The 16,193-nt window shown below is 45.0% G+C and overlaps 1 protein-coding gene and 1 non-coding gene across 2 annotated transcripts; both read left to right on the top strand.

Moving 5' to 3' along the window:
• Positions 1-4,470: 4,470 nt before the first annotated feature.
• Positions 4,471-14,597, top strand: TIPIN (TIMELESS interacting protein). The gene is made up of 7 exons (XM_063313869.1): positions 4,471-4,642; positions 5,751-5,844; positions 6,953-7,028; positions 10,468-10,590; positions 10,687-10,750; positions 12,502-12,705; positions 14,147-14,597. Exons 1-7 carry the CDS (start codon positions 4,513-4,515, stop codon positions 14,287-14,289), a joined length of 834 nt encoding a protein of 277 aa, XP_063169939.1. The 5' UTR covers positions 4,471-4,512; the 3' UTR covers positions 14,290-14,597.
• On the top strand, positions 12,022-12,155 carry LOC134505051 (small Cajal body-specific RNA 14). Its single transcript, XR_010068706.1, has one exon. It is a non-coding gene; the product is annotated as a small Cajal body-specific RNA 14 (non-coding RNA).
• Positions 14,598-16,193: the final 1,596 nt, after the last annotated feature.

Here is a 16,193-nt window from a genome sequence, read left to right as displayed (position 1 = left end):
CCAATATCCGCTGGATAATGGAAAAAGCCAGGGAGTTTCAGAAAAACATCTATTTCTGTTTTATTGACTATTCTAAAGCCTTTGACTGTGTGGACCATAACAAATTGTGGCAAGTTCTTAGTGGTATGGGGATACCAAGTCATCTTGTATGCCTCCTGAAGAATCTGTATAACGACCAAGTAGCAACAGTAAGAACAGACCACGGAACAACAGACTGGTTTAAGATTGGGAAAGGAGTACGGCAGGGCTGTATACTCTCACCCTACCTATTCAACTTGTATGCAGAACACATCATGCGACAAGCTGGCCTTGAGGAATCCAAGGCTGGAGTTAAAATCTCTGGAAGAAACATTAACCATCTCAGATATGCAGATGATACCACTTTGATGGCTGAAAGTGAAGAGGAACTGAGGAGCCTTATGATGAAGGTGAAAGAAGAAAGTGCAAAAGCTGGCTTGCAGCTAAACCTCAAAAAAACCAAGATTATGGCAACCAGCTTGATTGATAACTGGCAAATAGAGGGAGAAAATGTAGAAGCAGTGAAAGACTTTGTATTTCTAGGCGCAAAGATAACTGCAGATGCTGACTGCAGTCAGGAAATCAGAAGACACTTAATCCTTGGGAGAAGAGCAATGACCAATCTCGATAAAATAGTTAAGAGCAGAGACATCACACTGACAACAAAGGCCCGCATAGTTAAAGCAATGGTGTTCCCTGTAGTAACATATGGCTGCGAGAGCTGGACCATAAGGAAGGCTGAGAGAAGGAAGATCGATGCTTTGGAACTGTGGTGTTGGAGGAAAATTCTGAGAGTGCCTTGGACTGCAGGAAGATCAAACCAGTCCATCCTCCAGGAAATAAAGCCAGACTGCTCACTTGAGGGAACGATATTCAAGGCAAAACTGAAGTACTTTGGCCACATAATGAGAAGACAGGACACCCTGGAGAAGATGCTGATGCTGGGGAGAGTGGAGGGCAAAAGGAAGAGGGGCCGACCAAGGGCAAGATGGATGGATGATATTCTAGAGGTGACGGACTCGTCCCTGGGGGAGGCGACGACCGACAGGAATGTCTGGTGTGTCCAAGAAGTCACAAAGAGTCGGAAGCGACTGAACGAGACAAGCTCCGTTATGCGCAGGTCAGTAGCGAAAACAATTGCGCCTAGCCCACCCAACCTGCACTCTCCAGCTTCAGAGAACTACCACTCCCATATGCCCCAGCCAGCAGGGAGCGATCCGTAACGAATCACAGCGCCAGTACAAAGGAGCAGGGAACTCAGCTGAAGCGGAACAGAGAAACCGGCACGCGGCAAATTGGAAGGAAACCGGGCAGAAGAAGCCGCTAGTGCCCTGTGAGGTCGGGGCTGCAGCAGCAGCGCATGCGCGCCCGGCAACAGCGCGAGCCAGGAAGATGTGGGTGGGCGGAGGAGGGAGGGAGGATCGAGCGCGTGCGCGGAAAGAAGGGGGCGGAGCGTCAGCCGCCGGCGTTCTATCGCGGCGGAGAGAAGATAAAGATCGGAGACATTTCCTGTAGAGGAGAGAGGACTTCCGGGTGAAGCTGGAGCGCTTCAGAGTCCCTATTCGGGCCTCTTCCCCGCGTCACGTGGTAGCGCCCTCCAGTGGGCCGGGCTGGACTTGGCCTCCTTCGGTCGTGAGGGCTGGGGGGAAAGACCCGCTTGGCTGGAAGGGGCGGGCTTGCGGTGTGGGCCAGCGTTGCTCTCCCCGCACTGCCCTCTACCACCCTTAGGAGAAAAGCCAGCCTTGCCTGCCTCCTGACGAGTCTACGCAGCGGGATGGAGGTTGCCTTTTCCAGCCCAGCCCTCACCCTGGGGATTTCCTGGTGGTCTCCCTTCCAAGACGCAACTTTTTTTTTTTTTTTTTGAGGCCAGCCAAGGATCCAGGCCCCGCGCCCAACCTCAACCAGCCGCCTTGTGGTTTCCTCCTCCCCGCTTTGCAGAATGACACTCCTCCCAAGGAGGCTTACGGGCCGTCGAATCCTCAATCAGAAGCGCGGCCTACACACAAGTATCGAGGGTTTCGGAAAAAGCAGCGCCTGCCCGCCGGGCCTTAGGACGGAGCGTGACATGCCGAGGCGTTCAGCTGTGGGTTGGACTCGCACGAGCGCGGCCTCTCGGCCTGAAGAGGTCTTCCAGCAGGAGCGAGCGCGGCCCCTCTAGCTTTTAAGTTTACGGCGCGCAGCTGCTCTCGCGAGAGGACGCGAGGCTTCCGCCTGCGCGCCCGCGCGCCGCTTAGCTCCGGAAGCGGAAGCGCAATTCGGAGGGCGGGTCAAAGACAAGCGCCGCAAGTGCAGCCGGCGAAGAAGGAGGCGGCGACGGCGGCCCACTTGGTATGCGGGCGGGGGGGCGGGGGGGCGGGAGGTCGCAGGGCCGCCCCCCTCCCTAGGAGGCAGTCTGGGCCCCTTACCACGGAGAGGGTGCTGCAGGGGGATATTTTGCCCACGGCAGGGTGGATGGGTAGCACCCTCCTCGGCGCTGTGAGGCTTCGGGAAGGACGTCGAGCGCTTCTTGTGGCGAAGTGGCTCGTTTTGGAAGGGAAACCCGGTCGGACCTGGATGGGAGGCCACCAGGAAACCCAGCTGGAGGCGACAAGCTTAACACTAGGCTAACAAACGCTGGGTTTTCACACGGTGCATCACATGGTGGACGCCGCGGCTCCCTGAAAACAGTACAGCGGATGAGTAATGATGATGATTTGGAAAACGGAATAACTAAACACAAAGGGGGGAAAAACTGGACAGCTTCGAATACAGAGGCATCATTTTTATTATTAGATTGTTATCCCACCTTTTATATATTTTTGATCAACTCAAGGTGGCGAACATACCTAACACTCCTCCCTCCTCCTATTTTTCCCCACAACAGCAACCCTGTGAGGTAGGTTGGGCTGGGGGAGAAGGGTTGGCCCAAAGTCACCCAGCCGCGTTCATGCCTGGGGGAGGCCTAGAACTCCCCGTCTCCCATTTCTAGGCCAGCGCCGTCACCACGACGCCACGCTGGCTCTCGTTTCTCCTGTGCTACTTCAGGAAAACCTCCTGGGTGACCCGGTTACCAGGGGTCGGGCTTTTTTAAAAAAGATTTTTATCCTACCTTTATCATTTTTTATAAAGAACTCAAGGCGGCACACATAGCTAATACTCCTTCCTCCTCCCATTTCCCCCAAAACAACCATCCTGTTAGGTGGGTTAGGCTGAGAGAGCGGGACTGGCCCAAGGTCACCTGGCCGGCTTCCATGCCCAAGGCAGGACTGGAACTCACCGTCTCCTGGTTTCTAGCCTGGAGCCTTAACCTCTAGACTAAACTGGCTTGACTTGAGGGAGCCTTTCCCTTTTTCGCAGCCGTTGATCTTGCCTGATCTCCAAAGTGGGGGAAAAACAACTAACAGGTCTGGTTGATAGAAGGGCGGGACTGTGCCCAGGCCTGTAGCTCTGGCTGAGAGGGCACACAACCCTTCTCTGGGAAAGGAGCGTCAAACCATTCCCATAATGGTGCCAGGAAAGCCCCCTGGTTGTGTTGGTGGAGTCGCCAGGTCATTTCTTTTTAAGCCTTTCTTTGCCCATGAAATACTGCTTATGCCCCTTAATCATTGCTGGGAGTGTGTAGTGGAAGATTCCCCTCTTTGCCTGGATCAAGTCTTCAGAGGTGCAGGTGGAACATTGATTTTGAAGAGTAGATTTTATTTATTTATTATTTGAATTCATTAGATAGTAGACCACACAATTTAGCCTGCTTTCACACAACCAGCTAAGCCATTATGTGGCTTGTTGCAATTGTGACTCAACGTGTGGGCTGAACCCAGGTGTTGTGGCTGGTAAATCATGGTTTACTATATCATATTTTTTACTATGTGAGCTGCCCAGAGTCACGTATGTGAGGTGGGCGGCTATATAAATTGAATAAATTATAACTCAATGTGATTCATGAAGTTCTGTATTCTGCCTGTATAAATCCTGTGCAGCAGATTTTGGCTTTGTGTGTTACAGGCTTGTAGTCACTGCTAGTCTTGTTGGTAGTTGTGTTTTTTTTCAACAAACCATGTCTAAAGTAGGATGTGTGAATTTGGTCTTAGGCTGTATTTGCATAACATGCTAAGTGAAAAACAAATCAACCACATTACAGTTGGATGTAATAGTGAATCCTTTCATAGTGATGAGTAAGCAGTGGTTTATGCTTAATGGTTTTTATGAAATCAACCAGTTGTTATCTCATAATTTCATAATGAAGTTATTAACCAGTAAACTGGGTTAAATAAACACAGCTTTAGTGCAATTTGTGAAGGCAGTCTTAGTTTCTTTTGTAACAACGGGCTTCCAAATAAAAGTGTTAATCTGTACAGTATTTGATTTCTAGACAAGATTACTTGTGTAGTGGTCTATATCTTGCTGAATTTTGAGAAGTGAGGTGTCATATAGCTCTACAAAGATTTCAGAGTTTATTCTATTTATCTTTTCCCTCCTTTTTTGATCTTTTCAGTTTTTAGCACTTTTGGTGGCAAGATGATCGATCCAATTGAAAGCAATTTGTTTGATCTTCCTGATTATGAACACACCCAGGACGAGACCTTTCAGCCTCTACCACCTCCAGACTCTCCAGGGGGGGCAGCCAAAGATGCCTTAGTCAATGGAGGTAATTACTCTCTTGGCAATTGAAACATTATGCATTTATTTGTGAATAAGCCTTACTATGTTTGTTGGGTTTGATACATATATACCCATCATGCTGCATGTGGCAGAGGTCTGGTGAAGGCTGCTGAACTAGGGTATACGTTTTCTACCTTACTGAAAAATGTCACATGTGCATAATTTAAAATACTTTAAAAAATAGATAAATGACTTTTGAAGTTGTCAGAGACCGACTACATAGGAGTCATACTCTACTTCTGGCTGAAGTATTTAAACATAGTAATCTCTAAGAGAAGCCCAACAATAAAACACCAGTATATCGTAACGTATCTGTGATGCTGGGGTCCATAGAATCAGTGGCATTTATAGCTTTGTTGTTTGGTTGCTCCTGAAGAACATAATTTTGCCAGGATTGTCAGCTCCTGCTTGTGTCATCAGTGAGGATATCTCACCACCTTGTCCTCTGTTGGCATTCTTTTTTATTGCCTTCAATTTTTTCCAAACAAAGGCTTTTTCAGTGACCCTTTTGTTACCATTATGCATCCAAAATATTTAAACTTTACCTTTGTTTTGCTTTCAGTTAGTAGTCTGGTTTTACTTCATCCAGAATTGAATTATTTGTTCTTTGAGGGGTCCAAGGTATTACAGTTTTCTCCAGCACCACATTTCAAAGGCATCAATTTTTCTTCATTTACTGCTCTCAAGGTCCAGCTTTCACAGCCACTTCTTGTAACTGGGAAGACAATGGACTTGACAGGACCTACTATTGTTGGCCATGTGATGTCTCTGAAGTTTAATATTTACTCAAGTAGTAGATGCCTCTATCTTTCCTGGTTATAGTAACCATCCCTGCACATTTTGAGCTTAAGGAGATAAGGTCATGTATTACTTCAACATCATCTCTGCCCATTTGCACTAAGTTGGCCCTGCCTGTTGTTAACACAGTCTCAGTTCTTTTAATAATGAGCAGCATGTTGGCTTTGGCATTCTCTTCTTGCTTGTACATATGTTTTAGCTAGATATACTGTATTTCCTAATATGAATGATTCATGATTAAAATCCAGTAGGTATAATTTGTATTCCTAGTTTTAAAATTCTATTTTATTTGCCAGATCCAGAGGGAAATCAGTTGCCACAAAGCAAGGATTTCTCTGTGACCACAAGAAGAGCTGTTAAAAGAACAATACCTAAACTAGATGCTCAAAGGTATGTAGTTATTTTTTTTTACTCTCTGTATATGCGTATATTCTATATATTGTATTTTTTTTTACACAGGCCTCAGCTTGCTGCTTTGAAAATAGTTTTCATGATGCCAAAATTCTGGAACAGAGGTGATTGGGTATTTTCTTCTCTGTTGACCTGTCTGGTGCCCTTCCAAGCTTATGAGAAATGCCCCAGAGGAGCACCTTTGTCACTGAGTCTCAGGGAGTCTCTCGGCCTTCTGTTATGCCCATTAGAGGCACTGTTGCTCATTCCGTGACATGTGGCTATGTGGTTGCCTTGACTAGCTTGGTGAATTTTTCCTACATGCCTGTGATCCTCATATCTGGTTTCTAGCTTGTAGATTATAATCTGTAAAAAGAAGTCAACTGTCCTAATTTAGAGCGAAGTACCATGCTGGGACAATGCGTAGGTCTCTAGTGTTTATTGAAGGCTCAGAAGGTAAGAATCCTACCAAACTGAAAGAGCGTGGGAAACTCACACAGATAAACCCAAAACTCAAGGCGGGTCTGCTCTGAGTTTCTTTGAAGGACAGTTCAAAGCCTCTGAACTACGCAGGCATTTTCCCCCCTGGATAGGGGCCCCCTCCTGCTCACCATCCATACTCCTGACATCAACACTGCTTTCCAGTCTTGTGTAAAATGTGTTGATCTGGGAATGGTCTGTTCCAAAATGTTCTGTTTCCCTGTGAACCATGCCGGGCCTCCAGACTGTGCTGTTCTGGGAAGATGGTTAAGTGGTATGTGAAAGTAAATCCTTCAAAATGAAAACAGTTCAAAGCATTCCAGACAGAAGTCTCCAGTTGAAATTACTCAAACTCCTTCCAGCTCAGAGGACTTATTTTCAGAAACCACTAGGCTACTCCTCAGAACAACAGGGATTGGTAGTCTTAACAGATAAGTCTAAAGAGTTGTCATACTTAATACTGTCATATAATTGTATCGTGCCAATTGACCTAAGCAGAGCAACAAGGCCTGTTGGTTGGACAACAACTAAAACACATAAAGTGTTGGCTTTCTTTTTCAAGATCTTGGATGGAATACTTATTAATGATTTTTTCCCTTGTAACTGGAGACATTTCTAATGTTTACAGATTAGTTTCAGAGCGAGGACTACCAGCTTTATGCACTTTGTTTGACAACGTAAAATTCAGAGGTAAAGGTCATGAGGTAAGAAATGGTTGAGAAAGGTTTTGCGGATTTTTGTAGTTGTTGCATTCATACCGTATCCTAAAGAACAGTGTTTCTCAACCTTGGCAACTTTAAGAGGTGTGGATTTCAACTCCCAGAATCCCCCAGCCAGCTGGCTGGGGAATTCTGGGAGTTGAAGTCCACACTGTTGGCAGAGTGCTAGAAAGCCTTTGGCCCAGGAGAGATCAGAAAAGTCACACACCAGGCATTTCTATAAAATAAATTTCTTTACAGAAAACATATTTAAAGGCTGTTTGCTGAGAGGAGAGATTTCTCTCAGCTGCATATTCTCTGCAAGCCTACACAGAAGGGAAACTGAAACTAAAACAAGTTCAGGCAAGTTCCTCCCTTAGGCAATGCAACCATTAACACGTGAAAAGGGGACAATTAAATTCAACCTCTTCACCTGGCCAAAATGATTAGTTGCCATAGTAACCTTAATCTGTAGTAAAAGGTAAAGGTAAAGGTTTCCCTTGACGTAAAGTCCAGTCGTGTCCCACTCTAGGGGGCGGTGCTCATCTCCGTTTCTAAGCCTTGGAGCCGGCGTTGTCATAGACACTTCCGGGTCATGTGGCCAGCATGACGACACGGAACGCCGTTACCTTCCCACCGAAGCGGTACCTATTGATCTACTCACATTTGCATGTTTTCGAACTGCTAGGTGAGCAGGAGCTGGGACGAGCAACGGGAGCTCACCCCGCCGCGCGGTTTCGAACCGCCGACCTTCCGATCGACAGCTCAGCGGTTTAACCCGCAGCGCCAAACAATATATTAACACACACCTGTTAAAGTTGCCAAGGTTGAGAAACACTGTAAAGTATGTCAAGCTTGTAATGTTCAAATGGGAAGTTTGTCTGAGAGACTGGCTGAAATTTTAGGGGCTTTGATGCCAGCGTGGCTAGCTTTATTGGAAGTTGTTCTGCTTGTACAGAATGGATTGTTTTAAGTAATTTTTGTTTGACGCTATACTTCTGCAGCTGTTACGGTAAACAGTTGGGGCTCCACCTCTGCAGGCACAATAATTGTTCCAATGAAAGGCATTCTAGATAACGTTGAAATTGCAGGTATAATATGCAGTCCCAAGACACAGCAAGGGGTCTGGATTTTAACGTCTTAAAAACAGAAACCAAAAAAGGGAGAAGTGCATTCCAGTATAGAGGTGGGAAGTTCAGAGTGTCAATTTATACTAGTTATTTTCTGAGGTGCTCTTCTGGCCATCAACCTTACAGAAGAAGAAGTGCCTTTAAGCCCATTAAATGGTCAAAGAAAGGGGTGTGGTGCTAACAGGGAAAGGCCAAGAGATGTATTCATTTATTTAGTTATATTTCGAAGTTAGTCGCCGCCCATCTCACTCACAGAGCGATTTGAAATGTTGCATTTTCTTCAGACTACTCTTGTTAAAACACACACACACACACAGAGTTTGGTCTAGTGGTTAAGGCTCCAGGCTAGAAACTGGGAGACTGTGAGTTCTAGTCCTGCCACAGGCACGAAAGCTGGCTGGGTGCCCTTGGGCCGGTCACACACACTCGGCCCAACCCACCTCACAGGGTTGTTGTTAAGGGGAAAATAGGAGGAGGAAGGAGTATTAGGTCTGTTTGCTGCTTTGAGTTATTTATAAAAGATAATAAAAGTGGGATAAAAAAACCCTTTAAAAATGCAGAAATAATTGCTGCAGCTGATGCAAAGATCCTGTCCAGTTCAGGTTGAAAGCCAAGAGGCGGCTAACATCTGATGTGTGCAGCGAGCAGTTCAGTTAAGTCTCTGGTGAGGAGGAAAGAAGCCCCATGAGGACAGTCAGTGTGGGTATAACGCAAACATCAGCCACCAATTTGGGAAGGAGGAACTGCCAGGCGTTGAAGCAACCCCTCCGTTCAAAACGCCAGTCCAAAAAGGCGGAGAGTATTCTCTACCCTTGCAACGGTATCGGAGCCAGGAGCCTAAAGTCTGCGTGGTGCAAGGCCCAGGCGGCTTACTTGCGAGGGGTGACAGAGCCACGGAAAGGTCCTGTGCCGGAGTGTGCAGCCAAGTTGGAATGTAGATCCCAAAGACTGCTGAGAAAGGGCTCCCATGACGTATGAGACGCTTGAGAAGCAATCGGTGGGAATGCGACTTTATGCGGTCCGTGCGGAAGACGTCACCAAACCCTTTGAGTTAAGCAGCAGAATAAGCTTGAATCACGAGGGACAGGTTTGTTTGTTTGTTTATTTAAAGAACTTATGTGGCCACCTGTCCCTTACGGTGGTCCTAGGAGGCTCCAACAACCAGTGAAAACGATAATAAGAGCAAAACAACCCCCCCCACCGGGTGCCAGACCAACCAGACGATTAGCCTCCTGACTCAGCCCCATCCTAGCCCAGTGCCTGGGGGAAGGGCCGGGACTTCATGGCCTTCTGGAAGACTAAAGAGGTAGGGGGCTCTCAGTCTCAGGTGGGAGGCTATTCCAGAGGTGGTTGGATCTCAGCTTTATGACTGCGCAAAGGAGAAAAATGCCTCTGCCTGGCCTGGTGTGGCCCGTAAACCACCTGTAGCAACTGCCTCTTCTGCTGCTTTTGAAGTGGAGTTGGATGAAGTGGACGGTTATCCCAACGGGAGGAAGCCTGCTGAGCCGATACAAAACTGAATGCTGTGAGCCTTTCCTTTCCCTGCCGAGAGATCTGTTGGGTGATCTCCACTGCCAGAAGGGAATTTCCATTCACATCTTCCCAAGGCAGTCCTACTGGAAGAGCACCCCAGCATCTCTTGATCCATCCCAGTGATAATTATAATGAAGACACTGCAGTGAATACACCAGCCCCATATTTGAACTGAGGCGCCGGAAGCTTCAAGAGAAGGGGACCTCTTTGTCGAGGAAAGAAACTACCCAGGGCTGTCTGCTGTGGGCCACTAAAGGTACGGAGTGCCTTCACCACCAGTCATGCCAGGTAATTGACACAAGGAGCACTCCCATGATGTTCTGTTGCCACTGATTGTGAGATTCCTGCAGCACGCCTCAGCACATTTTGTAATGCCTCTTGATAACACCAGGAGGAAATGGGCAAGCCGTGGTTAGGTGGCAACGCTTGGTCCAATGAAAAATGCAAAAGAGAACAGAAGGGAAATCGGGTTGTATCACCCTTCCCACAAAAATCGCCCTGGCTGTAGAAGGTCCCCAATGCACATATGTTTGAATGCCCAGGGACTGTGATGAACAGCTAGACCAGAGTTTCTCAGCTCTGGCAATTTTAAGATACATGGACTTCCAACTCCCCATGCTGGCTGGGGAATTCTGGGAGTTGAAGTCCACGTATCTTAAAGTTGCCAGAGTTGAGAAACACTGAGCTAGATGCTTGAAGCTCATAACTACCTAGAAATCTTAAGATGTTATCAAGTGAGCATCTCTGTTGCTGTGCTAGTCAAATGTATTTTGTATATTTAGGAAGCAGACCTCAAGATGCTTATAAGGCACATGGAGCATTGGGCTCACCGGCTCTTCCCTCAACTTAGGTTTGAAGAGTTTGTCGACAGAATAGAGAGCTTAGGAAATAAAAAACCTGTTCAGGTGAGTGTTAACTTAACTAGTTTGGGGTGAACCAACACTTAATTGGAAGCTTATGCATCTTGACTTGTAATAAATAGTTTATCTTTGCATTTCTAGGTATGCTTAAAGAAAATTCGACTTGATCTACCCCTTTTGAATGAAGACTTCAGAAGTAATGAAGGCACGTATGGCTTTAAAATATTTGCACTAGATTCTTCTTCTTCTTTTAATTGACAAAACATTTATATGCAACTGAGAAACAATACTGTATCCTAATGGTCTAACATGGTCTCTTTCTAGTTACTAGAAGTTAATATTCCTCTGTTAAAATTAACAAGAACTTAAGAACTTTTAATATCTCCATCTTGGATTTTATATTTTATACTTACATTTTTATTTAAGAGGTACTGTTTTTAATGTATTTTAATCTGTATTTATTTATAGTTTTATTGTAAACCACCCAGAGTCCCTCTGTGAGGGAGATGGGCGGTGACAAAACTTGAAATATGAATAAATAAAGCAAGAGTTTACACCGAAGAACTCTTAACTGTTGAGCAAATAGCAGTTTGTATTGTGTAAGCCTGAACAGTAAGTGTGTGTGTGCGCGCGCGCGCTTGCGTGCTAATAAGTGTTTAGCTGAATCAGAGCATAGTACAGCTTTCTGCCCAGTAACTCCAGTTCCAATATAACCTGCCCCAACCAGGTGCTTTCCAAGTAAGTTGGGATCACTGTTCCCAGAAATCCCAGCCATCATATTTTGGTAAGAAGGTTTTAGTTTTCTTCATAAAGAGCATAATTCGGCTCTAGACTTGCTTGTGTTTGTGGGACTTCATTTTGGATCAGAATGCTCAACTGCGTCTTGTGCTTCAGACAGAGCTGCTTAAATTTGGTTGAACATTCTGTGTAATGGAAGTGAGGCTTTCTGGACTTCTGCATCTCTGAGCTTCTCCTAGGGGTGGCCTGAGGCTGCATGTGGCCTGCTAGCACTTTTTGTGGCCTCTGGAACTTCCCCTAATGTACAGGGCCAAAAATTGGGGTCCTTGTTTTGCAATTCTGGGGTCTCTAAGAGGCAAAATAGGTGACTTAAACCTTGCAGGTGCTCCCCAAATGGGCTTCGGTCCAATGCACTTTGGGATTACAGGCCTTGAACTATCAAGTCATTAGAGACGCTTGATAGAAAAATTGGAACTTGTTAGAACAGTGATGAATTTGATCAGACTTCTTTGAAATTGGGGTAAGAAACTCAGAGCTATCTCTGACTGACTTTGAAAATAATTGGTAAGATACAAATTGTGGGATTAGGAAGAAATTCAGTTTCAAGCTTCCAAGCAATTGCACACCATGGAAAGTATTTCAGACCGGTAAAACAAAAGACATGATTTTGCTCTCTTCATTCAGTTATCTTTCAACTTGGGAGGTGGCATAGAAAGAAAATAAATTTCAGACAAATATGTGGCTGCAATAAATATTGGTTGTATTTGTAAGCAGTACGATACATCCCCAGGTAGCCACACACATTAACAAGATGGTTCCTGCCGACAGCGTCTGTCTAGTTACCAGATTTCTGTGCGATGGCTCCATACATTCGTTTTTGAAAGAGTTGGGGTTTAAGGAAAGAGGAATGACATCTCTGCTGCAGTATGAATTCCAAGAATTATATAAATCGTTGTGTACTACTGGCCATATAAGTAGGTTTTCCAGCCAGGTTTTCTTACTGTATGGCCACCTAGATGAGACGGGCAGCCACACAAATCGAATGATAAATAAAAAATAAGTATTTCACAAAAAGAGGGAGTATTGATTTGGAGGGCTCTAGCAGTAAGATGTGACATGAAGGGTGAAATGATCCATGGTGTGCTTCTTTTGAAGCCACCCAGCTTAACTCTAGATTTTGCCTAGATGATACTGATTGAACTCTTCCATCTAAAACAGGTGAAGATGAGGGCAACGGTAGACTTGACCCATCCGCTGAGGAATCAGATTTCCTTTCTGAAACACAGAACACGAGAGAACAGTCAGGTTCATCTTTAAGTACGGCGCTAACAGAGGAGCAGCAGCAGAGAATGGAAAGGAACAGACAAACAGCCCTTGAAAGGAGACAAGCAAAATTGCTGTTGAGTCCATCTCAGGATGATGGTGAGGTCTGAGTATAAACTGAAAGAACCACTAGGGGAATTTTGGAGCACTTGAATTATACGATTCCTGCTAAAAGTCACAATTTTTAATCTTGTAAATGTACTCTGGAGAGGTTTCTCCCCCCCTCCCCCGCCTCCAAAAGCTGCTTGTGTGCGTTGAAGGGCAAATAGTGTCATTTGAAATAATGCTGGAAGTAGTGCTCAGGTGCAACAGTTGCTGGAGGGGACTGTCATACTCTTCATGTTTGTGTTGCTGCAGTTTAAAGGTACAGCCTATTACTGAAAGCTGTTGCTTCTCAGCTGATTTTACTCTTGAAAATGTGCACCCTGACTGTTTACGGGGGATATTTGAGAGCATAGCCAGTGGTGAAAAATGCAGGCCTCTATCCGCGTTCTTGGGAGTCTTTAAGATTCCTGTTGGTCAATTGTAGGTTGTGTTTAAATACAAACATTGCAGGAATGCAGGAAGAGGCCTGAAATGTCTCTGCCAGGTTGAAACAGGGGAGAACACCATGTTCAAAAGTCTGCTCAAAAAATGGCTCTGTCCTTTCTTTGGAAACCAGGAAGTGATGTTCTTAAAGGTACAACAGTGTGGGAAGGGGGGGGGTTGGAAACTTTCCTATCTATTGTCTGACCACGATCCATTCTTAAGGGCCAGGGCAAGTGGTTCTAAACAGCCATAAGCTGCACCTCTGGTTCTTACCAGCACAGGGAGACAAACCAAGCCGGGGGTCTTGTTCTGCCCTGCCCAGCGGGGTTGGGTTCACATGCCCCAAACAGTAAAAATAAGCATCGGGGTTCTGCCCATGCTGTAAACCAGACCTGCCCAACCGGTACAGCCATCCCAACGGTTGGGCGCGTTGCTCCAATAATTTTTAATGTGGCAGAGGGGCAAAATTACTAAACACATAAATAAGTAGATTAACTATGTTGAAGTACTACTTGTGTTTCAATCACATGTAGTTGATGTCCTGAACGTCTTTCCTTTCTCTGAGCCCTTCCTGGGGAGTATGATCTCTGGCCGCCCAAACAGTTGTGCGCCTCTTCTGTAAGTGCTTGGGAGTGATGCTGGGAAACAGAAAACCGCTTGTGGGTTCATACATTTCATTTTGTGCTATTTAAACAAGGCAAGATTCTGATTTAACTTGAGAGCTCAGCCAGAGACCGATAGGTCATTATTGCACCTGGTTACAGTGTGCCATGGAAAACTGTAATACTCGGGGTGTGCTTATCTGTACATTCAGATTTTTAAAAATCCAGTATTCCCTGCAGCTTGATCCCTTAGTGATGATTGCCGTATTTCCCGTTTTTTTCAATAAGTCAACTGTAAAGAGATGATTTTCTTCACCTCATAAAACTCACGCAGCAGTTGACCAGTTTTAAAACTGTGTGCCATTCATGTGCTAATAGTGTTTTTAAAGGCAACTTTTTGCTTCCTTCAGAGTTGCCTACAAATGAAGAAAACAGCGCTGCTATCGCTCAGGAAAAAGATGGTGGCTGCGTAGACGCAGGCGGTGTCCCTTTTCAAGCTACGGAGAAGACGCAAAATAGCATAGATCAACGACCTTTTAGCTGTTTGGAATAGCTATAGCATAGTTTTCCTTTTACTGCAACTTTCGATGCTCACGCTGGTTAATTTTGGCAGCTGTTACAGATTTCAGTATTTTCTGTGATGCCAACATTTTAAAAAAGTGTTTTCATTCCAGTTTGAAGAACACATTGAGCTTTAAAGCAACATTCGTATAGCAAATGTTAATGAGAACAATGCATAAAAGTCAAATGATGTTATATTTCTACAATTTAAATCTTTTATAACTTTCCCATTGTGAAATATTTGTAATTGCCCATGTTTTGTACTAGAAATGAAAATAATAAATCTTGGAAACCAGAGCTGATATATATTCAACCTGAAAAATCTTCTAATGCTGCGAGGGCCAGTTAAAAGCTAGGAATGCATTCTGCGTGAAGAAATTGGCTGTCCTTACGGATTTAAAGGCATTGACTGAAGGGCGTACAGAATAGAGGAGTAAAATATTTGCTGACTTAAAGAAACAAGGGATGAATTGGAAAATCTCCATACCCCACTCCATGCAAGTCACAACTAAGACTTGTGCCTATAGACGGAATTAAAATGTCCCAGAGCTGTAATTTGGCGTGGAAAAGAGGCCTTGGAGCCAGGCTCAAGTTTTGATGAGTACATGGTCGCATCTATGTTTTTTCTCTTTGTGGCAACTCAGAAGGTGTTTTCCAATGCCTTTCTCTAGGATTTTGTATTGTTTTACTTCCTAGTGTTACCACCTCAGGATTCCCTGGAACTCTCCAATACAGTTAAAAAACCTGTAATTGGCCAGACAGGTTTGGCTGTGTTACCACCCATCATACAAAAAGAGAACTGAAGAATAACCATTTTGATTTTCCTAAACTGCTTCAAAGAACTATACCAGTGTTTCTCAACCTTGGCCACTCAAGGCGTGTGGACTTCAACTCCCAGAATTCCCCAGCCAGCATATGCTGGCTGGGGAATTCTGGGAGCTGGGAGTTGAAGTCCACACGCCTTAAAGTGGCCAAGGTTGAGAAACACTGAACTATACAAAATGGAGACCCACATCTGCAACCAGCCGGATTCAACATACAGTCAGTCAAGCTTTCCAGCTCACTTTTTTTTCCCCTGGCTGCTAAGTGCAAAGTTCAGACCTGAAATCTTTTCCCCTTCCACTAAAAGTGGTGCTTGCCAGCCCTGACAATAGCTGGGGAAGGAAATGTTTTGTTTTTTTTGTTTCCATAAATTCACGTGAATTAAATCTTAAGCCTAGCATACATGGAAGTTTGCTGTGAAATAAAAGCTGGGTTCACCCATTATGCTAAGCCAGGGTAAACCCAGCTGAGGAGTGCTGGTACTACAAGGGAAAAAGCAGGCATATGAGATAGCCATGGGGGTTCTCTCCTCATTAAGGAGCACATGGTAAGGGGAATGCTTTTGCACCAGATACTGGTAAATAGCAGCTGTATTTATCTAAGAGATTGAGGAACAAACTAGCCACCCACAATATCCACCCAGGACATTGGGTTAGCCATTTGTGACTGTGTTATGAAAACCCGGGTGTTTTGTGCACAGAGAAATTAGGACGAGTACAAAGAGATCTTGCAAACATAACTTTCAGTGTAAGAAAGCAGCATGTCTGAGCATCAAAAATTACTTGGCTTTGCTTCCTGTAGTCTTCAAAAACTAGAGGTAACTCTCCACTTATAAACAAAGCTTTTTTTTAAAAAAAAAAAATTGAACTAAATATGTTCCTAAAGCTAGATCTAACCTGCTTTCTGTAATTTAAGTATATCCCAAGTACCAGCATGTCAAAACAACTAAAAAAAAATTGCTAAACACTAGCCTAATGTTTCTCAACTTCAGCAACTTTAAGATGTGAGGACTCCAACTCCCAGAATTCCCAGAATTCATGCTGGCCAGGGAATTCTGGGAGTTGGAGTCCTCGC

Source organism: Candoia aspera, chromosome 13 (assembly GCF_035149785.1).
Source record: "Candoia aspera isolate rCanAsp1 chromosome 13, rCanAsp1.hap2, whole genome shotgun sequence".
Lineage (NCBI taxonomy): Eukaryota > Metazoa > Chordata > Lepidosauria > Squamata > Boidae > Candoia > Candoia aspera.
Note: the sequence above shows the minus strand (reverse complement) of the source record. Positions and strands in the feature narration are given on the sequence as shown.